Source organism: Leptopilina heterotoma, unplaced genomic scaffold (assembly GCF_015476425.1).
Source record: "Leptopilina heterotoma isolate Lh14 unplaced genomic scaffold, ASM1547642v1 Lhet_183, whole genome shotgun sequence".
NCBI classification, from domain to species: domain Eukaryota; kingdom Metazoa; phylum Arthropoda; class Insecta; order Hymenoptera; family Figitidae; genus Leptopilina; species Leptopilina heterotoma.
Window position 1 is genome coordinate 596,052 of NW_025110901.1, and position 24,348 is coordinate 620,399.

General features: G+C 24.8%; 3 protein-coding genes across 8 annotated transcripts in view; 1 reads left to right on the plus strand and 2 right to left on the minus strand.

Annotated features, from left to right (window-relative positions):
• Positions 1-3: 3 nt before the first annotated feature.
• LOC122500282 (phospholipid phosphatase 6) lies at positions 4-1,780 on the plus strand. Its single transcript, XM_043609130.1, has 4 exons — positions 4-199; positions 466-600; positions 674-773; positions 1,130-1,780. Exons 1-4 carry the CDS (start codon positions 191-193, stop codon positions 1,522-1,524), a joined length of 639 nt encoding a protein of 212 aa, XP_043465065.1. The 5' UTR covers positions 4-190; the 3' UTR covers positions 1,525-1,780.
• A 581-nt stretch (positions 1,781-2,361) lies between these two features.
• On the minus strand, positions 2,362-18,130 carry LOC122500283 (alpha-tubulin N-acetyltransferase-like). Of its 3 annotated transcripts, XM_043609133.1 has the most exons (10): positions 17,923-18,130; positions 17,509-17,825; positions 17,109-17,384; positions 11,983-12,132; positions 9,347-9,518; positions 7,259-7,400; positions 5,501-5,594; positions 5,335-5,425; positions 4,708-4,754; positions 2,362-3,330 (listed from the first exon to the last, which is right to left on the minus strand). In XM_043609133.1, the coding sequence occupies exons 3-10, from the start codon at positions 17,210-17,212 to the stop codon at positions 2,946-2,948; spliced, it is 1,185 nt and encodes a 394-aa protein (XP_043465068.1). In that variant the 5' UTR covers positions 17,213-17,384; positions 17,509-17,825; positions 17,923-18,130; the 3' UTR covers positions 2,362-2,945. The 3 variants fall into 3 exon arrangements, with proteins under 3 accessions (XP_043465068.1, XP_043465066.1, XP_043465067.1); XM_043609131.1 differs by having other exon boundaries at positions 17,509-17,972; XM_043609132.1 differs by having other exon boundaries at positions 17,109-17,387; positions 17,509-17,972.
• Positions 18,131-19,660: 1,530 nt separating this feature from the next.
• Positions 19,661-24,348, minus strand: part of LOC122500284 (adenylate cyclase type 1-like) — a 31,098-nt gene continuing 26,410 nt past the window's right edge. For 3 of the 4 annotated variants that reach the window (XM_043609134.1, XM_043609135.1, XM_043609136.1), the window contains 9 exons: positions 23,683-23,766; positions 23,513-23,611; positions 23,260-23,403; positions 23,075-23,170; positions 22,637-22,760; positions 22,204-22,413; positions 21,825-22,029; positions 21,602-21,737; positions 19,661-21,262 (listed from right to left, as the gene is read on the minus strand). In XM_043609134.1, the coding sequence (XP_043465069.1) occupies positions 21,098-21,262; positions 21,602-21,737; positions 21,825-22,029; positions 22,204-22,413; positions 22,637-22,760; positions 23,075-23,170; positions 23,260-23,403; positions 23,513-23,611; positions 23,683-23,766 (1,263 nt within the window). In that variant the 3' untranslated portion in view covers positions 19,661-21,097. Of the gene's footprint in view, positions 21,263-21,601; positions 21,738-21,824; positions 22,030-22,203; positions 22,414-22,636; positions 22,786-23,074; positions 23,171-23,259; positions 23,404-23,512; positions 23,612-23,682; positions 23,767-24,348 lie in introns of those variants that run through there. The other variant, XM_043609138.1, reaches the window with a different exon arrangement.

Sequence of the window (24,348 nt, forward strand, 5' to 3'; positions counted from 1 at the left end):
AGTTTGACATAACCCCATACAAAAGTCGAAAGCAAGTTGATTAATAAAAAGATAAAAACACCTGTATTTGAGTAATATTTAGATAACTGGCAGTTAATTGTGATGACAAACGATATGTGATAAGATTATAAATACTATTACTTTTCTGTGTCAATTAGATAGTTTAGTCCCAGTAAATTTGAAAAAAACAATGAGCGAGGTAAGAAAATTTGCGTATTTGTGCCTAAATAAAAATATTATCCGGTTTTGTTTGTATGATATTCATTAACAATTGTTATATAAACAAAATTATGATGAATAAATTAATTTACCTGCTAAAAGGCAGGTATTGATTATTATTTGCTTTTTTAATTCTAAATTCTCTATTTTGACAGTCATCGACTAAATTATTCATATAATAATATTTTATTCATAAATACTGCGTTTGAATATAAATTATTAATTAACAATACCGTTTTATTGCAGACGAAAAAAAGAGAACTTCCATCTACCATGAGGAAGGCTTTAGCAGTAGATGCATACATTACAGATAATTTTGTAAAAGCTGCGGAAAAATTTTTGGCTTTTCGTTCTTTAAAAACGCATTATCGAGCACTAGAGGTAATAAACAATGTTAATTATTTATCACTGTCTATGCTATAAGGAAAAATTAATTAATCAAAACTGTTTTCAGATATCATGTCATGGAATTGTTTGGATCGCGACTTGGCTCGCTTTTATATGGATAATAAATAGTAAACATCTGTATCAGATGCAAGTTAATTTTCTGATAGGTAAGAAATCAATTTTTTTTCACAAAAAACAATCGAGAATTTTTAAACTTTGGTTTTTAGTTTTTAAAAAAAATTTCCAGTATCCAGACTTCGGATATTGTGACTTTTTCGATTTTTTTTCAATTATTTTTTAAAAAATTTGACTAATTTCGACTTATTTTCAAAACTTGCAACTTTTTAGACTTTTCTTCCAAATATTCCAACAAAAATACCACATTTATTCAAGTTTTGAATAATTGCACTTAAAAATCAGGGAAATACAATTAAATTTTTTGTGAAAAAATTAAATTACTATATAACTTTTCGAAATGGAACGAAATTTTCGTAAAAATTAATTTTGAAATATTTTTTTACAGGTTTATTTACCGATATTTTAATTATTGCTATTATAAAGGCACTAGTTCGACGAAGAAGACCAACGCCGAATACTGATATTTTTGGAATAGGTCCTGATAAATTTTCCTTTCCATCAGGCCATGCTTCGCGAGCAAGTTTTATAGTTTACTTTTTCATCAATTTATGGCCAGTGAATTATATTTTCATCCCTCCTTTATTAGCATGGTCGTTTAGTATTTGTCTCTCGAGGGTTTTAATGAGAAGACACTACTTACTCGACGTAGTCGCCGGAATTTTGTTCGGTATCATAAATGGAATTTTAATCGGTACCATGTATCTAACACAAGAAACAAGTACAGATCTTATTTCGTGGATCAGCGACGAAAAATTAGATGGTGGCGAATATCACGTGTGAAAATTTACTTTTTCAATTAAGTAACAATATTTTTTTTCAAAAAGAAAATTCTTTAAAAATACAATTTGAAAAACATAAAAAATATGAAAAATATAAAAAATATGAAAAATATACAAAAATTACAATTTTATAAACTAAAAATTATATTTTCGGAAAAGTGAGAAAATAACGGGATTTAATTGCCTTAAAAAATTGTTACACAGCTTTACATAAACTTTAAAACCAAAAAGGGAAAAAATAAAAATTTATTTTCTAAGCTATGTTAATTTACTCTTTTCCCTTTGATTTCTAGAAACGAAAACTTTGCGACCAATGAAAATGAATTGAAGACAAAAAAGTCTGAGTTACTGAAAAGAAATTTATTTTAATTATTGAAACGAAGAATTTGTATACATAGAATATATAATTTTTCACGTAATGAGACTTATTTGAATAACATAATTTTAAAAAATACTAAATTCAAATGAAACAGTTAAATATTAATTTGATTATAACAATAAAAAATAAATTATAATTTATAAATATAGGAACTTTAAATTCTTCAAAAGTTTCACTATCCAATCTGGAGAATTGAATAAATTCCATTTTGACAACAAATAAAAAAAGTTAATTTAATTATAAGAAATCAAAAAATTAATTACAACAACAAATAAAAAAATTATTTCAATTGCATAAAAAAAATTAATTTCATTGCTAACAAAATTAATTTCATTGCAAACAAAATTAATTTCATTGCAAACAAACATTAATTTCATTCCAACAAGAAATAAAAAAATTTAATTATAACAAGAAATAAATATTTAATATTTACAACTATAAAGAAAAATTTATATAGTCAAAGAAATAAAATTTGATATTTCGGACTGTAAAATTAGCAATTTTTTTTTGAGATTATTTTTAAGTGTGCTATTGTGTCTACGTTAAGTATTTTCGCGTAATAACGTTTAATTATTTTGTTTGCCATTCTATTTTATCGTTAATTTCCTAAAGTTATATTGCACATGAAAAAGAAAAGCTAAAAGTACGTGAAATTAAGTCTGTATTTATTACACTAATATATCGATACTTTTTGTGCTGCTTTCACTATTTTTCGTGCAATAATTAAAAATCTATTTCAAAATAAAAAACGAAAATACAAAAATTTAAAGTGTAAATGTTAAGAAAAATCGAAGTTTAATTACGGTACACATTGGCTGACTTTACGAATATTCTCATAAAGGACGCAATATTTTTACATACCAAAAATGAAAAAAGTTCCCCCAAAAGGCAGTTTTGAAAATTTCTTATCGAAATATTTACCGAACAAACAAAAAAAACCACTATTTCTATTGTGCAAAAACTCAGAATTGACGCGGACGATTTTTTATCATCAAAAAATTTTTTTAGTTTTTCAATTTTTTTCCCTTTGAATAAAAAAAAAATTACCACAGAGGCGAATGGTAAAATTTGAGATCGAGATGACCAGCTTGTGTGGTACCGGCAACTTCCTGTCCGCAGGAAGGCGATGATTTTACGCTATTCTCCCTCGTTTTCTCAACAATTTCCGGCTCTGCATTTTCCTGCACTGGCTCCTCTTCCGGCTCAGGAATTAGCGGCACTTCTGGTACTTCTGGCTCATCCGGAATTGCTGGAGTTTGTGGCACTGAAGGAAGTGGTTCATCATCAGGCAATGCCGGTGTTGGTGCTGTTGATAATTCATGGTTTCGATTTTTTTGCTCCTCCTCAGAATACAAACTCAGTGAACGTGGTCGCTCGAGTTTTGAATTATTTGGTGTCTGTAAACCTCGTCGAATATCCGATATTTCACTATAAAAATTTCAAAACACACACGAAAGAAAATTTATCGATTCTTTGGGGGAGGGGGGGGGGGGGGGTACAAACGCACAATAAAAAAAGCGATGCCAAAAATTGTGCATTGAAACGAGGAGTAAAATAAAAATGAAACAAGCAATAACAACGTGAAACAAATTTAATTATCAAAATATAATTTTTACGAAAACATAAAGTACAATGGTAAATAAATAAGTAAATGTAATTTAATAAATAATCTTTCTATCTTTATAGTGTCTTTCTTAGGTAGAGAAAAAAAACACCGAAAACAATAATAAACTTCACGTTTATTTATTACCTCTCCTTTTGAATTATAAATTTAAAATATAAATAATATAAATTCAATAAATATCGGAAAAATTAATAACAAACAAAATCGAAAAAAAAACTGGAAGACATTATTTAATTTATCCTTTGAAAGACACATGAGTATTTTTATAAATAAAAAATTTATTTTATTTATAAATAAATAAATAAAATAATTTCTAAATAAAATACTCGAAAAAAATATCTATTTACAATGATCGAAAAATAAATTTTTATGTCGAAAAAAAAAAATTTGTAACTCTACGAAAGTGACAAAGTGTTTTTTCTTCTTCTATTGCGCTATTTGATGACTAACGAATTCTTCTAGACGAATAAATACTTTCACCAAAAAATTTAATTGCGAGCTATTAAGTGCATTTACGAATCACTGGCGAAAGTCGGTTTTCCCATCCAGTAATGATTCTTCCACTGACTAACAAAACGTAAAAACATTTAACTGAAATAAAAATGGCAAAAAATATAAATGATTTAACAGAGTGAACTTGAAGAATTTCCATTTTATTATTTTTCTTAAATAGGTGCTAAAAAAACCATTCTTTAATTATCTAAAAAACAATTCTTTAATTATCTAAAAAAAAATTATTTCATTATTTTTTTAACAATTAAAAAATCAAAAAACAATTTAATTTTTTAAACAATCAAAAACTAATTAATTGTTTTTAGTAATTAAAAAATTATGATAGCAATTCTTTAATTAAAGAACAAATTCTTTAATTACATAGAAAAGAATTCTTCAATATTAATCCAGTTTCGAAAATATTTTTTTTAAATAGAAAATTCTTCAATAATTGCATAGAAAAAATTGTCAACATATTAAGTGAGAAATAAATGGACAACAATGACAAATAAACATTAACGTGCCTTTTAAAAGTGCACAGTTATCGGCTAAATTTTTTAATTGAAAAAAGCTTTTTGTTGAAAAATTTTTATTGGTCTTTTCCAATCTTCTTTAATTATTTTTTTCTTTTTTCTCTAGATTTCGGTCTCATTTTAGTCGACAACTATGAACGAAGCTGTTAAACTCACCTTGCTCGCTCGGCAGATTGGCCAAGCACTGCAGTGTTATGAATTATCTAGAAAAAGCGTTAATCTATTATTTAATTATTCAGTTATTACACCACTTGCCCCAGTTTTAATTTCATTGTTAGTATTATATGGCAATTAGATATTGAAAAATGAGTTTTACGACTCATAAATTATTAATCAATAACTTAGTAAGAAATTTAACTAATTTTAATTAATGAGAATTAAAATTAATTTTTGGAAAATTTTCAAACAGAAAAAATTAATATTTAAACAGACAAAAATTTCGTTTGATTTTAACGTTCAAAAATTTTAGGTAAATCAATTTTAATTGATCTTAATTCTTAAGTAATTAAAATTAATAAATTTTCTATATTTTTTATTATTTATAATTTTTGTGCATGATAAATTTGTAAATAAAGAAAGAATTATAATTATATGAATTATAATTATAATTATAGGAATTATAATTATAATTATAGGAATTATAAAATTATAATTATTATACAGAGGAAAAAAATGTTTATAATGAAAGAAACATGACAATTAGTAAATTTGTGAAACTATTAATCATATACGAAAATTTCCTGCTTGTGCATGAAATATTTTGAGGAATAATTAAATTCTTACAGTCGCCATGGAACAAGGTGGACGGGCGGCAGCGTATCTTCCAAAAGCGCTTCGAGGTAAAACACTCGCCGATTGTGAACTTCCATTCAGGCTAAAAGAAAATTGTTTTTTTTTTTAAATTAAAAATTAAAAAACGGTAATTTTTTCAAATATTATGAAACTTTACCTCCTTCCATTTTCACTGCTGCTACTGTAGCAGGAAGACCTGTCAGAATACTTGGCCGACTGACTGTATCTGTTGCCCTTGGTTTCCTGCTCCTCTGAAACAGGAAATATGAAATTAAAATTGAGGAAAAGGGAAATTTTTAATAATATAGGAATTAAATAATAATAAAGAGAAAAAACGGGAATAAAAGAAAAAAAATGGAAAAAAAAGAAAATGAAAAAAAATAGAAAAAGGAAAAAAGAAATAGGAAAAAAAGAAATAGGAAAAAAGAAAAAGGACAAAAGAGAAAAAGAGACAAGTAGGAAAAAGAAGAAAACAATTCGAAAAATAAATAAACGGAAGATGCAATTTTTCATGGACAATAAGTGAAGTTTCATGAACTTATAAATCAACTATAGCATTTGTGTAGCATTGACCGCGATTTTAAACTCACCCTGGAATTACCAATTTAGGACGAGAACCGTCAGCAAAACTGATTATAAAGTACAACTTACAAAGTAAGATTGATCGTCCTTCGATGAATCTTGGCATGTCTTACATGAATCAAGTATGTTTAATTAGCAATACTAATTACTCTTGGAGCACTTTCGGTTATAATCGTCTCAATTTTCTGCAATAAACTAATGTACATAGTACTCAAAGTAGATAATTCGTAATTTATAAAAATTTTCTCAAAAACCCTATGAATTATTTTAAATTACAAAATTCATAATTACAGACGAAAAAATATTCCAATTCGTAAATAATAAATTCCAAATAATAATAATAATTAATTCCAATTAACAAATAATAAACTCCAAATAAAAAATAAAATTCCAATAAAAAAATAATAAATCAAATTCCAATTAATTAAATTATTCAATTAATACCTAATAATTAATAATAATAATAAATTCCAATGAAAATAAATTCAAATAGTTAGAAAATTTCAATTTAATTCTAAATAATGTACAAAATTAGAAAAATTGTGATATGTTATGCATATAAAAAATATATAACATGACTTTTTAAATTAGAAAATTTTCAATTGTTACAGAAACTTTCCTTCACAGTTTAATAATTAGGTTATCAGCCTTTTCAATCGGATATAGTCTTCTAAAGTATCGATTCGTGAGAGGTTTGATTAGTTTCAAGTATATATCAGAATTCTGATTAAACTTCCCAGATATGAACTTTATTAGAAGTGAGATATGCTGAAAAAATTATGACTCATCTATAGTTTCGCGTGATATTTAACAAAAAAAAGCATTCATTCTTTGTTTTCCATAAGATCACGAAACGACTTTTAAAAGCTCAATAAAACTTCCTTTAAAGATTAGAAAGAAAAATATAACCATGATAAACAAAGGTGTATTCGTGAAAAAAATAAATGGAGAAGACAAGTGTAAAGAATAAAAAGTGTACAAAAGTAATAAAATAAATAAAAGTTTGTGAATAGAAAATATAAAATGTAAGAATATGAAATATAATCGATAAAAATATTTATATTATTTATATTAAATATAAATAATTCGTATTTTATTTTTTATTTTCCATTTTTATTTCTTTTTTATTTTCTATTTTTTTATTTTCTATTTTTATTTTTAAATAAATAAATAAATATTTATATTGAGGCTTCTTTGCATTAAATATAAAAGGTAAGAATATAAAATATAAAAAGTAAAAATATTTATATTTTTACCTTTTTTATTAAATATAAAAGGTAAAAAAAACAGTGTGAAAATAAAAAAAAATCGAAAAGAAACCCAAAAAGCGTACCATCGTCGAAAAATCCCTCGAAGACGACAAATTTATTGTTCTGCGATATTATGTCCGATAATCCGTAATACTTGTTCATAAAAGACAGGAACTTCTCAGAGGGTCGATCGATTGCAAGTTTAACTGGTCGTAGATTTTCCTCCTATAACAATAAAAGATAAAAATTAGTACATATAGAGAAAAAAATTACCATTTCATATTTTTTGCCTCAAGAAATATTAAGTGGAGACTGGAGATTAAAATCAAAAAAGAAATGTAAAATATATAATAAAAAAAAGCAACTGTTAATTATTCATTAGATGGAGAACAATAAAATTTATTATTTTCTGTCTTTTAGAAGTAAATTATTGCCTAAAATACGAGAGAGAGATTAATGACCTTAAATGTTACGATATCAAGATTAAAAAGGGTAGATAAGGAGCAAATTGCCAAATCGAAACTAAACGCAAACGAAACAACTTGTTCGAGTTCAGTTACCTTACCTACCCACTTCACTCATGCATAATGAACTTTTGTAATACTGCTACCAAGATCCATTGTTGATGAAACTTTCGACGTTTATAGAAAGTGGAACTGATTCTCAAGAAAATTCAATTTTTTTTCATTAAAAATAAATTTTTCTTTCAATTTTTCTCATTAAAAATAAATTTTTTTATCCAATTTTGTTTCTTTTGATTTTTTGCAATTCTTTTCAATTTTTATTATTTTACTAAATAATTTTCATTATCACAATGATTTAATTAATCAACGCTCATTAAATTAGGCGTGTCAAAAAATTTTGTCAGACCGTAAATGAAATTGTCAGGAGACAAAAAATTTTTTTTCCGTTGAATTTAAATTTCCTGGTGAGAAACAAATTAAGGGACATTAATCTTGTTTAGGAGGACAACAACGGGATCTTTGGTTAACACGCGACATGCTCTTTTCTTGTACAATAAATTCCCCCTGGAAGAAAATTGTTCTAGCATAGATATTTTCACACGAATTAAGTGGAATCCACGCGAACGCTATTTGTTCATTAAATTCATGTCTAAATTTACGGAAACGTACATTAATATCTCTCGTTAGATAAATTACAATACAATAGAATTTTACAATTTATAGCATTTATCCTAGATAACAATAATAATTTCCCATCGATTCACTTTGGAAAAAATTTTCCTAAAATGACAAAAAAAAAAAAATTTCTGAAATGACAAAAAAAAGTATTTTTATGATTAATAATTGAAAAGTAGGGTTTTTGAAATCAATATTTTCTAAAGTCACCATATAAAAGTAAATAAATTTTTTCGAAATGAATATTTTCCCCAACTGAATATTATTTTGAAATAAACATTTTCCGAATAAATATTATTTCTAAAAATAAATATTTTCCGATTTAATATTTTTCAATAAATATTTTTCAATAAATATTTTCCAAAGAAATATTATTTCGAAATAAATATTTTCCAACGAAATATTATTTCGCAATAAATATTTTCCAATAAATATTTTCCAAATAAATATATTTCGAAATAAATAATTTCGAGATTAATATTTTCCGAATAAATATTTTTCTAGTGTTTAGTTGTTTCAAGGTATTTTTTAATTTATCGTTATAAATAAAAAATTTAAACACTAGAAAAATCAAATGCGGAGTAAATAAATAAACTTCCAAATACCCGAATAAAAAAATAATTTCCAGTTTCGAAAATCGAAAAATGTCACCCCAATTGAGAAAAATGAATAAAAAGTATGTTACTGCAAAAAAAAATAATAAATGACGTTCCTAATATATGAATATATAAAATGTGAATCGATAGGTAAATTATTAATGACAACTATATGGAAATTAAGAAAATAAAATATTCTAAAGGATGACAAATTCTATTTAACCTAGTGAAAGAAAGTTTATACGGTCAAAGCAAAATTTCTCCTTGCAAATTGAACCTTGGTCAATTGCATTACAAGTGTGTATACAATGACACAGTTTAAGCCATAATTTTTTTTTCTACTTATAGAATTCACGTGTTATATACAACGTTGTTCGACACATACGTGTTCAACAAAATACGAACGAGATCAATAATAATCTATATAAGAACTCACAGTGAGCATGTGCTGATATAAAAGATTTCCAAGTCCCATTCGTTGTCGGGATTCATGAATATAAAAATCCAATATACATCTTGGTTTCACTTGATAATGAATTCCAGTTTCATCAAACATAAAGAGATTCTTCGATCCAACTTTTAATAGTCCAATAACACTCCCCAAACCACTGTAAATTAAATAGAATAGAAACAAATAAAATTAATCACTCAATATTGATTATTCATGGAAATTTTATGTAAAGGTCAACAAAAGGACCCATTAACGTCTATTAAATCAATCCATTTATTCGGAGATTCATTTCAATTCACGGGGAAAATACAAAAATAGATCAAAGATAAATAAAATATGACATTTTTTCAAAATCAAAAATAAGAGAAAATAAAAATATAACAAATAAAAATAAATCAAAAATTAATAAAACAAAAATAAATAAAACAAAAATAGAAAATAAATAAAATCAAAATGTCAATAAAAAAATTAATTAAATTAAAACAACAATACAGGAAATTGAAACATTCTAATATCGGCTGAAATGCTGATAAAAATCTACTGAATTCAATCCAAAACGAATAAAAGAAAATTGAAATAAAAATGTATATTTTTATTCCAATTTTTTTTTCAAAAAATGGAATTTTTTTATAGAGAATAAAAAATTATAAATCCCATTAAATTAATTTGATAAAGATAAAGAATTTATTATTAAGTAAAAAAATACAAAATAATAAAACCATTGGATTACGATTGGAATTAAATTACGTTAAGTAAACCAACATCGAAGGTCTTGTCACTTTGCATAATAAAATCGGCTCTAATGACATTAACGAAGACACTACAAACTAACGACAGTATCGACTGATATCAAAACTAGTTTATAATCGAATTTTCCATTAATTAGTAAATCTCAATTTTATGCAACTTAATCCCGTTCTCCATTTTTCGTAATTTAATATATTTTTCCTGTCATTAAAAATCATTGTTTCGCAAATTTTTTTTTTACCTAAAATTTAAAACTAAAATGTCAATAAATTTTTCTCTATGTCGACAATTTGTTTATAAAAAAGAAGAAAATAATAAAAAAAAGTGATTATTTATCAATTATAAAATATAAAATAAAAAATAAAAATGGAAAATAAAATGAAAATAGAAAATTAAAATTTTGGAGAAAATTAAAAAATATAGGTATTCAAGTGTTTTAATGGAGAAAATTTTCACCTAAAATTTGTAACTCAATAAATTTTTCTCTATTTTGACAATTTTTTTCAATAGCAAATAATACAACTCGTGATTATTTATCAATTATAAAAATGAAAGATAAGAAATGAAATTAAAATAAAAAATAGAAATAGAAATAGAAAATAGAAAAGTAAAATTAAAATACAAAATAAAAATAGAAAATAAAAAATGAAATTGAAGTACAGAATAAAAATAGAGAACAGAAAATAAAATTGAGATAGAAAATAAAAAATTGATCAGAATATATAAAAAATGGACAAAAATTTAATTCCCTAATACTGAAGAAAATTAAGTATTCGTGTGTTTTAATAGAAAGAAATTGGTCTGTGAAAAAGGGTGAAAGCTTCTTTTGAGAATTATAAAAACAGGGAGTGGCTGTCATAATGCAAATTAATGTTTGACTGCGGTAATTTGAAAAGGGGGAGTTGTGGAAAAAAGGCCTGGCCAAGATCCAATTCTGATTGAACAATTGAGTCTATTGGCTCGTGGTTAAAAGATGTAATTTATTTTTCTCCAAGTGTTGGACAAAAGAGGTCAAAACGTGAAAGGTTTTAGAAAATTTCTTTTACATTCATTTTTCAAGAGTCAGCAAGCACAAGAAATCCACGATAAAAATCCAAGTTTCAATTGTGAAAGAAATCCATTTCTCTTCTTTTATTTGCAATTGAATAAAATATAGTGCTGCCTCAAAGAAATTTTATCGAAAAAAAGAGAGAGATAAACAAGTAAAAAATTGAAAATGAATAAATTGGAAATAAATAACATAACAAGGAGTAAGAAACGATAAAAAAAACATAAAAAAACATAAATGAAAAAATAAAAAAAATGGCAAATTAGAAAATTAGAAATAAAAAAATGAAATATAAAAAAATAAGAAAATAGAGGATAAAAAATAAAGCAGAAAATAAAAAAAGGAAAATAAAAAGTCAGAAAATTAAAAAGAAAAGGGGGAAATGGAAAACGTTTGAATAACAAGAAACGAGAAAGAAAAGAAAATTGGAGAAAAAGTAATCATCATTCACAGTTGGAAATATTTCAAAATCAATTAAATACGTATTTATCTCCAACATTGAAATATTGTAATTTAACTCCGCAGTCTAGACTTTCAACCATTTTCACATCGATCCATTTGAACTCTTTCTTGTTATTTAGTTTCCAGTTCTCGTATTGCTGGACAATTTTACATATTCTGTACCAATTTCTCCCTTTAACAGTATTTCAATACTTTTGATATTTAAAAAATAATTTCAATTCTTTAAAAATTATTTTCTCCTTCTTGCAAAATTTTTCTTTCCTATTTTTCTTTATCAAATCCATTTTATTTGTTTTCAAATTGAAACAATTATATGTACGTAATTTTTGTTGACAAAAATGCTACTTCAGAAAAAATATCTTACTTGTTGCCTTCATTGTCAACTAATATATAGACCGTATGATCCGAATTTCTCATTTTTGTTGCACTCGTTATTGGTTTACTGAGTCCTTGTGCTTTCGACGATGCCTCGCCTATTTCATCCAGAATTCGAGTCAACTGCCTCTGGCACTCACTGAAATAGAAAAAAATATGTCAATTGTTGATAATAAAATTTTATCCTTCAAAATGTTTAATATTTTTCATTAATTAGACATTAAAGAATGTTTAAAAAATTTAAAATATTATTAATATTTGTTTCAATTTATTTTTCCATTTCTTTCCAATTAGAAATTTTTAATTTATATAAAAAAAATTTTTTTTAAATTCATGCGTACAAAATTCAAAGACATAACAAATTTACAAATTTAGATTAATTTTTTTTAGTCAGAAATTTTTAATCTAAATAAACAAACGTGACAAAAAATATACCGAATAAAGAAAAATAAATAAAAAAAAGTTCAAGTGTGAAAAAATTACTTTGATTAATTTTTATTATTAATGATAAAAGAAAATTCGTAACAAGAAATAATTTTGTTGGAAGTTTTTAAAATCTTGTGAATTTTCGGTGAATCTTCAAGATAATAAAATATAAAATTTACATTAATGAACACGAATGACCCAAGTAAAATAATTTCCGCAAGATCCACTTTCAAAACATTCATAAACCACTATAAATTATTTATTCAACTTGCTCCAATTTTTCTTTTTTATATCATCGGCCCCTTTAATCCGAATTCATTAATTCATTTACCGAACATCTCGAAAAATAAAAGAGGAAATACAATAAAAATTCTGACTCATTTCTATCACGCAATACCCTACTCGTTATTCCACAAAAAAAAGAAGACAATTTTATCACAGGTGTCTAAAAAAAAGGTGTGAAAGAAAAAAAAATTTCTAGCAAAAATTAGTTTCCCTAAAGTCATCAAAACAAATTTTTCTATATTTACGATACAAAAATTTTTCTTTTTCTCTTTTTTAATGAAAAGAAATTTTGCTCTCTCGAGCAAAACGAAGTTTTACGAATAACGGTGTAAAAACACACACCAAAGAGAGTTAATTAGAGACGTAATTCCGTTAGTAAAATCTAAGGGGACGAAAACTTTTCATCTTGAAAAATTTCCAATTAGAAAAAATGTCTTACTGGAAAAAAAAATTCGAAACCTGTTTATTTTAAATACTTTTTGACGTGAACGAATTTTTTCCCTTTTTTTATATATTTTCTGTCTATAATGATTTAAGTGTGATATATGATTCAAATTACGTTTGAAATCAAGGTTGAAAACTCACGCCTGAGTTAACTATATACTATGAATAATTACGTAAGTTTATCAGTCATCGACATTTTAATCACACTTTTAAAGGCATCTGAGTATTAAGTTTCCACATTTTCAACTAAATAATATTCAGTGCAAGTCAATTTCGCTTTGAAGAAAATTATAATGATTAAAGAAAAATTATCAAAGTTATTTTTAATTTTAATTAAATAAAATTCTCAGCACTTGGATTCCAAATAAATAAATAAAATTAATAAAAAATTTTAAAAGTAATTCAATAAAGGAAAGGAATTTTCATTTAATTAAATAATATTTTTAAAGTAATTTAACAAAATTTCAGCAGTAATTTAATAAAATTTCAAACAGAATTTAAAAATCAAGTGAAAATTCAAAGGGAATTTTATTTTAATTAATTATTAAATAAAATTTCAAAGGGAATTTCAATTTATTTAAATAAAATTTCAAAAGTAATTTAACAAATTTTTAAATTAAAAACCAATCACAATTTAACAAACAAAATTCTTTAATAAACAGACAAATTTCTATTTCATTTAATTTATATTTATTAAATAAAATTTGAAAATTAATTTCAAACGTAATTTATTTGTTTATCTATTACATAATCGGATCCAGAAAGAAAAGACTTAATTTATTAATAGCACAGTTTTTCTAAGGATATCAAATTGAGACCAAAAAAATTCATTAACCGAACATCTCGAAAAATAAAAAACGAAATAAAATAAAAATTTTCGAGACAAAAAGTTAATTAACTTTTTTTTCTCAATTTGATATCCTTAGAAAAATTGTGAGATAAAATTTGAAAAATTAATTGAATTGAATTTGTAAATACAAAAAAATAAATTTTTGAGGCGAATTAAAAAACAATAGAAAAAAACCAAAAAAATCCTTTAAAATGTAGATACTCGTTCAATCGTTTATTTTCGAGAGGCGTAAAAATTTTAAACTAGGTTTTGAGAACTATTTTACAAGACCCTTTCGCGCATCGCGTGTCAGAAAAATAAAATGTTTAATGAGATATGATCATGCTTTTTTCCAGTTCACTAGTTCAATTCCTCTGATAGTATAAGTCATTAACTAATATGTTCCTCTCTCTTTCTTTTCTAATCGAAAAAAATGACGAACCAATTTAATTCTGATTTCTCTTTCAATTTTTTTTCTCGAGATTACTCTATTGCAATTGCGGATTTCCTTTCGAGTTGTAAAAACTCAAGTTTCGCTCTTCATTCTATTCCCTCATGCGTAATATTTTTTTCTCAAACTCCTTCTGCATTATTTATTTTCCCCTTATTTTTTTTCGCTAATTTTTTTTTTTTTAATTAAAATGGTTTACTTTTAAATTAATTTAAATTAATTAAATAAAATACAAATAAAAACATAAAATTCATTAAATAAAATATAAATAAAAAAATAAAATTAATTAAATAAAATATAAATAAAATTATTTTTTAAAAAATCATAAAATTAATTTGCTTTCATTATAAATAAATTAAAAAATAATTATAAATTCAAATTTACATTACACTTTTAATTAAAATCAATTTCATTTTCAAATCCTCTGAAGAGGCAGCAAATTGAATTAAATTTACAATATTAAATCATAAAATTTAATAAATTGAATAATTTTTCTAATAAATTTACTTCTTTCACAATATAAAAACAGAATATACAATTTTCTTTTTCAAGTTAGATTAAAATTGCCAAACGAATTAGGCTCGACGCCTTAAATTTGAAGTTCCTAATTAAATCAATAAGATAAATCACAAAAATAATGACGGGAAAAATTAAATTCCTCATTTTGCGTATAATTATATGGCAATCACGTAACTATAACTACAGCATTTTGTTGATATATCAATTTCGATCACGCTACATTCTAAAGTTTCGTGCACTTTCGTGACTGTGAGTCACTCTTGAACAATTCTCTAACTTTCATATAAAATAATAAAAAAAAAAATAAATAAATTAGGAAAAATTTCCTCATTACTTTCACACTTTTTCTTCGTATATTCAATATTGTCTCCTAAAATAAATTCTTCTCAAAAATTCTCCTAAAAATCCTAAATTACCAGAAATAATTTTTTATCTCTCCAATAGTTCTACTTAAAATCACGATAAATAAATTTGTATTAATTAATTAATTTTTGTTTTTCACTTTTTACTTTTTATTTTTCACAATCTATTTATTTTAAAATAAATTTTTATTTACACATTTTTATTGTACAAAATATTAATTAATAATAATAATAATAATTAAAAGTGAATTCAATTATTTGGAAACAATAAAAATACACAAATCGAGATTTTAAGCAGAAAATTATTTTATACATAAAAAATTATTTCCAATAATTTAGAAGACAATTTATAAAATATTTATAATAATTATTAATAAAAAGTCTAAAATTTGATAAATAAATTTTTATTGGTATAAATTTTATTTATTTATTATTATTATTTTATTTATTATTTTTATTTATTCTAAACTAAAACATATTCTTATTGTAGAAAATATACTTGGTCTATAACAGCCAAATTCATTTTTTAACCTAGATTTTTTCTCAATTTTTCGAAATTCTATCCATTTTACAACATATTTCTCTGCCCACGGAAATTTGCCTCCACGTCCCACGCTAAAATATTCCGCAGGTAAATTTTCTTCCCATAGAGTCTATAACAAAATATCAAAAATTTCACAGACAATTACAATATTAATTTCTATAAAATTTCTGACGATAAAAAAATTCTTTAAAATATAAAATAGTACCCTCTACATTTTTTTTTCTCTTAAAAAAACAGAAAAACGCATTTATAATACCGAAAAGAATGTCAGTCAAAAAAGGAAAAGACAATTTAATATTTCAATGTCAATATCGCGCGCATTAAATTTCATCGCCCACACAGGTTAAAATCATCATCAGTTAAAATAATAGTTAAAATCAGTTCCTACTGTAGAATAAAACGAGAATAATTTTCTTGTATTGAGAAAATACATTTTATCCCCGAGGATAAATATGTAAATAAATAAATATATAAATATATGAATAAATAAAAAAATAAAAATATCCGTTTTTTCATTCATATTCCAATTTTATAAATTTGTCATTGAACAGTGAAAGTGAACTGGTTAATGCATCGCAATTGAAGGTTTTAACCTTCAATTGCATTTGATGCAGACGTTCTGCAGACGCAAAACTTGTAAGACGTAATCTCCAAAACCGATACCAGTCACGCGATGACTAACACTTGAATAAATAATAAAAAATTATCTTTTTACTATTCTACTATTATTTTCTATTTTTTTTCCTTTTCCTAGTGAATTTTTAAAAAAAATTTCCTCTCTTTTAGACAAAATACGATTTTTCAATAAAAAAAAACAATTTTTGATTTTTTTGATTAAAAAACAATTTTAAAAACTTTTATCAAATAAAGACAAGAAGAATTATCACAAGGAAATAAACTTATTGCTTACATAATGTTATTTACAAAATCCACAGAGACAATAGAAGAGATTTCGTCACATTAAGAAAGGAAAATTATCAAACGAAGTAGAAACTCGTTATTTTATAATTAAATACAGATATTACTTCAGAATTAATACTATTCCTGTTAATTATAATATAATTTTATATTTATTAACTTTTTTTCGAAAACTAGATTCAAAATTAGTAGAAAAGTAAATTTCCCTTAATTAAATAATCCCTTAATTAAAATAGAAATTTTTAAGAAATTTTTAATTTATAAATGTAATTCTTCTTGTCATTCGAAATTTTTCGACTCGAAAAATGTTTAGCTAAAATAGATTTCGGAAACTCACTTGAATTCCCTTCGATCACCTCGAAAGTCCTCTGGAATAAGGGTGTGCGTGATCTTGTTGATTTTCCGGGGCAAGAGTTTATTCACGTTGAACTTGAACTCCATTTCGAAGGTCTCAATCTTTCAAACAATTCCTCGTATAGTCCCACAAATTGTATTGTAGCACAAAAAAATGTCGAATAAATTCTTTTTCAAATTTCCATTAATTTTCCAATTATTCCCCTTCTTGGTAATTATATCCTCAATGTTGCGAAAAAAATTACTCTCCAAACTTCGTCTACTTTCGCCAAAAAATAAAACAGAAAAATTGCTTTATAAATTTACAATATTTTATGGAAAAAAATTAAAAACTTGAGAATTCATTTTTTTTTTCTGTAAAATATTTAATTCAAGAACCTCACTTTTTGACAGTTGTGACAGTTGCTGTCAAGTCACGTGGAGAAACGAAAACACTCAATTATTGTCCAATTCTTTTTTTTCTATATTCAGGTGAGTAATTGATGTCACTGAGAAAATCGATTTCACGCAATTTCTTCTTCTTTCCTTCCCTCTCGTTGTTTTGTCGTAAAAGGGGCGAGAGAGAGATTTTCCGGAAGAAGATAAAAAAGCCTGTGTCTCGAATGGATCGATCCTTGCTACAATCTCCTCCTTCTATTCTAATTTACTCTCCTCTCTTGCCAACATCTTCATTTTCCAATTTCCTTAGTGTATTCTATTCCTGAATATTGTAAAGAAATTTTTTTTTTATTTATAAAAGTGAATAAATTGAGATAAATCTCTTCGAAGAAAGTGAAATAAGAGGCACTAAAAATCACCTGGTGGACCTTCGACTGGTCCGGACTTCACTGGCAAGCGTTCCGTTCATTTTTTCACAGAAACTCGCGCCGTACGCAAAGCCAAGGCCCCTTCACTGCGCATGAACCTGCTGTAGGTTGTGGATTGAAAGTGCTGCTTCTAAAACACTTTAAAACATACGCAAACATGTTTTTCATTGTTCAAATCATAAACCATATCGTTGAAATTCAAAAAAAAAATTTATTTATGTAGATTTCTTTGTCTCGCTCCAGTAAAATTCTCCTCTCCTCGAGTTCGACTCACAGCAGACTCTTTCTTCGCTCCTTTCCTTCCAAAACTCTTCAATTTAATCTGAAAAAGTCAACAAATTTTAATAACCAAAAAAAAAATGTAATTTGTTTTCAAAAAAAAAAAATTCTTGTAATTTATTTTCAAAAAAGTAAAATTTTCTTAGTTTTCACCAAAAATAAATGAATAATTTACAAAAAAGAACAAAAGAAACAACATCAAAAAATAATTAACTAGAGAAAATAACAAAAAATTAAATTGAATAGACAAAAAAGTTAATTAATGAAATTTAAAAAAAAATTGCGGAAAAGTTAATAAATAAATTTAAAAAATAACAGAATAATTGAAAAGGAAGAAATAAAGAAAAATTGACTAAAAATTGAAAAAATAATGAAAAATTTAACAAACAAAAGAAGAAAAAGTAAAAAATAACAGAAAAATTAACAAGTAAAATAAAAAACAACAGAAAAATAAACAAATAAGTTAAAGAATATCAGAAAAATTAATAAATAAATTTAAAATAATGTAACAACATTTTTTTAAATTTAACAATTAAAATTAAATTAAATTAAATTATTAAATTTATTTATTAATTTTTCTGATATTCTTTAACTTATTTGTTTATTTTTCTATTGCTTTTTATTTTACTTGTTAATTTTTCTGTTATTTTTTATAACAGAATTTTTCTTCAGACAAAAGAAAAAATTTAAAAATAACACAAAATTTAAAAAATAGAATAAGAAAAAAGAATAAAATAGTCTTTACAAAAAGTAAAAATTAAGAAAATACAAAATAAAAATTGTCTAGTAAAAAAATATCAGAAATTTTAATAAAAAAAGTAGAAACTAAAAAAAAATCTTCCTTTTAACAAACAAAGAAAGGAGAATAAAAATTGAACAGAAATTAAAAAATAACAGTAAAATTAACAAATAAAAAAAAGAAATAAAAGAAAATTGCTAAGTGAAATAAAAAAAAATTGGAAAAATTAAAAAAATAAAATAAAAAGTTAAGTAAAAAGTCCAGTAAATAGTTAAGTAAAAAGTCCAGTAAAAAGTTCAGTAAAAAGTTTAGTAAAAAGTCCAGTAAAAAGTTAAGTAAAAAGTCCAGTAAAAGGTGAAGTAAAAAGTTAAGTAAAAAGTCCAGTAAAAAGTTAAGTAAAAAGTCCAGTTAAAAATTAAGTAAAAAGTTTAGTAAAAAGTTCAGTAAAAAGTTAAGTAAAAAGTTTAGTAAAAAGTTAAGTTGGTTAAGTTGGTCAACATTGTGTACTTCAACTTTGTTTAAAAAATAAAAAAAAAATCATAACAAAGAAAGGATAAAAAAAAGAAAAAAATTTAACAGAAAAGTTAACATTTGCTAACAGAAAAGTTAAAAAATAAAAAAAAATTATTAAATAAAATTAAAAACAACAGAAAAATTATAAAATAAAAAAAAATTCTTACAAATACTTTTTACGAAGAGAAAATTTAGAAATAGTGACTATAATAAATACTTTATTAAAATTATGGAATAATCACACTTGTCAGAGAGATTTACAACTTGAAAAAATATATATACAGGAGGTATTTACAAATTAATAGGAAGGCAGGTAGACAATTTTCTTCTTCTTTCACCCGCCATGTACAAAAATAATACATACGCGCAATTTTACGAGATATAATGGATCAATGAAACGCTCTAATTACGCTTGAATCTATTAATTGTTGTATTTTGTTCAAGGAAATTATTATTTTCCACTGTTTATTTATTTCATTAAAAAAAAAAAAATAAAAGAACTAAGATGAATAGAAAAATATAAATAAATTTTGGAATGTCATGAGAATAATGTGATCGTGAATATATGTATGTTTTCGAGGTTGTTAAACCAGAATCGAGTTTTCCTTCTTTTTACGCTAAAAAATATCTTTTACTAAAAAAAACTTGTAATTTTTCCATTAATTAATTTTTAATTTAATTAATTTTCAACTTAATTAATTTTCAATGTAATTAATTTTCAACTTAATTAATTTGCAATGTAATTAATTTTCAACTTAATTAATTTTCAATGTAGTTAATTTTCAGCTTAATTAATTGTCAATGTAATTAATTAATTTTCAGTTTAATTGTTGAACGTTTAATTTAATTCGTTTTAAATTCTACTTTTAGAATGAAATTAGGTCGTTAAATTAATTCACAACCTAAATTAGGTCCTTAGGAAAATATATGCGTGAATATTTACAAATGTTGAAATGAACCTTTAAAATTTACTCCACATGTAAATTGAAAGGAGACTTAATTTCTTTCTATTTTGTGAAAATGGCAAATTTGTTACGTATTTTTAAAAATTTAATTCACAGCACGATTCTGGGATACAACATAAATTGATATAGTATTTGAATAAGTGTGCGAAAAATCTCCATTTCAAAATCGTACTTAGAGCCGACTTTCAGTCTCGTCCATTTTGATTATCGTTTGCGTCCCACTTATTAACGTAATTGTACTGATATCGCGGAAAAATTAATTCCGCAGTCGCAAAATGATTATTACGACTAATTTTGTAATTGTGTATTTTTTGCAAATTATTACAATAATTAGTAATAATTTTTTTTTGTTATGTTTTAGGAAACATCGAGACGATTTTTATAAATTTCCATTGTTCTAAATTGTTCTGAATAATCAATTTTCTTGTGACTACATTTTTAAAAATAATGATTGTTTTCCAGCAACATTTAAGAGAGAAGAGTGGCGGCGATAAAATTTTTCTTTCTTTTCTTTTTTTGCAGATTCTTGTTATCATTTGTTTTTTGTCTAACTCTTCTTTGGTTTGACAAATGTCTTTGGTTTCTTCTTGAATCCACTTTGATCCCTGCAGTTTCTTTTTTTACGATGCGAAACTTTTAGCGATGGTTTCTCAACGTGTAAACGCTTTTGTCATAAATTTGTTTCCTCAACGTATTCTGTTCTTTGAAGTTGTTTATTTTCGTCGATACCGACAAAATAAGTGGTCACGAAACCCTTTGGTTTCACCCAAGTTTCACCTCGTTTATGACATTTCACGCCATTCTGCTCTAAAACTGCGGCCGTCTCTTTAGTAACCTGTGAATAATGTATGAAATTTTATCTATTTTAATTATTTCTTAAAATTTTATTAAAATTATTATTTTGTAGTATTTTACTATTTCTTGCAGGGTTGCCATAAAAATTTGATTTTATTGTAATTAATTAATTATAGAAATTTGTTATTTTCCCAATACTTTTGATAAAATTCCCTGAGCAATTTCATATTTCCCTGACTTTTCCTTGATTTCCATTACTTGTGGCAATCCTGTAATTTAATTTTCTAAAATTGAAAATTAGTAATACTTTTTTTTTCAACATCGCAAATTTTTTTTCTAAATTTACGAAATTCGGAAAGATTTAAAATTATTTTGAAACCTGAATTTTTCCAGCGACGCCAGTAGTGTCCATTCGCGATGCCATATTTACAGCATCTCCCCAAATATCGTAAAGCGGTTTCTGAGCACCGACAACGCCGGCCGTGACTTCACCATGCGATATTCCTATTCTCAATCTAATTTCAAAATATAATGGTAAATATCAAAATATTTTTTGACGAAACATTATTTTCAATAAAATATTAATATTGAGAAAATCTTACACGTATGGTTTATTGCAAGTAAATGCATCAGCATTCATTTTGTCAAGAACAATAATCATTTGTGCGGCGAATTGGGCCATAAGTTTCACAACATCATAATGACCCTGTGTGTCATCTTCGCTTCCTGTACTTCCCGTGCTTCCCGTACTGTAAATAGAATCTCTCCTTGATGCCTCCAATCCACAAGCCGCCATGTAAGTCGTACCTTTTGTAAATTTACCCCAAATTAGAAAAATTATATTTCCAAATGTATTTTCAAAAAAAAAACTACATGTCGCTTTGTTCCAATTGAAAAAAAATATTTTTTCCAAAATTAAAAAATTTGATATATTTATTAATTATTAAATAAATAAAATTGATACAAAAAACGATATCTCACCAGCTATCTTAATTTTTTCGATTTTACAATTAAAATCAGATTCAAACAGCAGCTTGTCGAATTCGCAAATAATCTCATTTAAGTCAACCAAAATATTGCTCTCGTCAATCGATAAATCCGTGAGGGACGCAAACATTACTGCTACATTTTCATGTGCCTCATGATAAAGTTCATTTTCCTCGGTTCGATTCATATTCAGATAAAATTCCGCTGCAATGAATAATAATTGTTTGTTTAACACTGTATTATCAGATTAATAAAATTTAAAGTAAAAAAGCAAAAAATAATACAGGATTCCCATCAATAGATAACAAATCTATCATTAATAATTGTATTACGTTATTTATATTTCTCGCAAAATTTCCTTATTGTCATTAAGCAATTTTGATCTCAACTGTTAATTATTAAATTAAGATTTACAATTGCCACTTACCAACGTGTTCAGGTAGGATGTTCCTTAGCAGTAATTTGTTTGCGTTTCGAGTATGAAAAGCTTCGTCCTGCTCCTTGGTCAGCTGTCGCTTCCATTGGTAGTCCAGTCTGCTTAAGTACTCTGCCTGAATGAATCGTCGTGAACGTGAACTTGAACGAATGATGAAACGAAAAGGATCGCTCGATAATTCGAACTTTGCAAATTGAACTCAAATACATCATGGACTTGAATTGAATTTGATTTTTTTGTTCAATCTCAAAAAATCATTTTCGATTTAAAATTAAAATCAAAGAAAAAGTCGAATTTTGAAAAGAATTAAAAATTTTAATTTTTGAATTTTGAATACAAAAAAAATTTTTTTTTTTGAATTTTGAGTACAAAAAAAATTAATCCTTTCGTTTTAAGCATGCCCATGATCCTTAACTTGACTAAACTCACCTGACGATCTATGAGATGCAATGAGAAGGTCAAGAAAGCAACACTCAAACAATGCGCCAATTCTGGCTCCAGGTAAGGATTCCACGTCTCTCCAGACTGAAACAAAAAAAAATTAGCCTTTTTTCAAAAATAATTTTAAAAAATTATAAAAATTTTTTTTTTTTCAAATTTTTATCTTCATGTACCTTGAATATAAGAGCTCGATTGTACCAGATATTCCAACTGTAAAAGATTACAATAAACACTCCAATTAACCATTTAAGAAGATAGTGAACTCGGAGAAAGAGAAAACTGGTCAGAATTGCCAACGAACAGGTTTCCGTCATTTGCTGAAAGGAAAAAAAATGTATTTTTAAATTATCCGCAAATAATTGCTATTCATTATTTTTATAATAATTAATAATTTACGTTTCAAGTATAAAATGGAATTTAATTTACCCATGGTGTCGACATGCAATCCAAATTCGCCGAACCAACTTCCGCAATGTCCGAAGTTACATTATTCGATGAAAGTTTATCCGAATTATGACACTCAAACTAAACGGAAAAATAAATTTGCAATTGTAATTTATGAAATTATATTAGAATATTAATATTATTAAACTTACCAATAAATCGAGCATTGCACACGTAGCCAACATTATCGAAATTACTAAATAAAGTATCGTTCTCAGTAGTGCGCTCCAAACAACCTAAAAATATAATTTTAAATCAAAACTAGTCAAATATGTATATGTAAAATTAAAAATCCTAAATTAGTTTCTTAAATAATTTATTTGTCCAAAGAATTTATTTACTTGATTTTAAGAATCTATTTACTTTCAGTAAATGAATTGAATTTTTGGAAATTGGTACTAATTTAATTAATTTTGATAATTAGAATTACTAGAAAGAAAAACACAATCCTTCCTCTATAAGGAAGCAATTATTAAAATTTTTATTATTTCACAATATTTTAATTTTTGTCTGAAGAATTTATTTCTTGTAGGTAACTGAATTGGATTTTTGGAATTTGGTATTAATTTAATTAATTAAAATTAAATAATAATTAAAAATTACCAAAAATAATTAAAATAATAGCCAAAAATTATCAAGATTTGTATTATTTTACAATATTTTAATTTTAATTACCAAAATTAAATTAATACGAATTTCCAAAAATCAAATTTAATTCAATTATTAAAAATAAACAATTTCTTAAGGCGAGTAAATAAATTATTTTGACGAATAAATTATTTTGTCGATTAAATTATTTTGACAAATAAATTATTTTG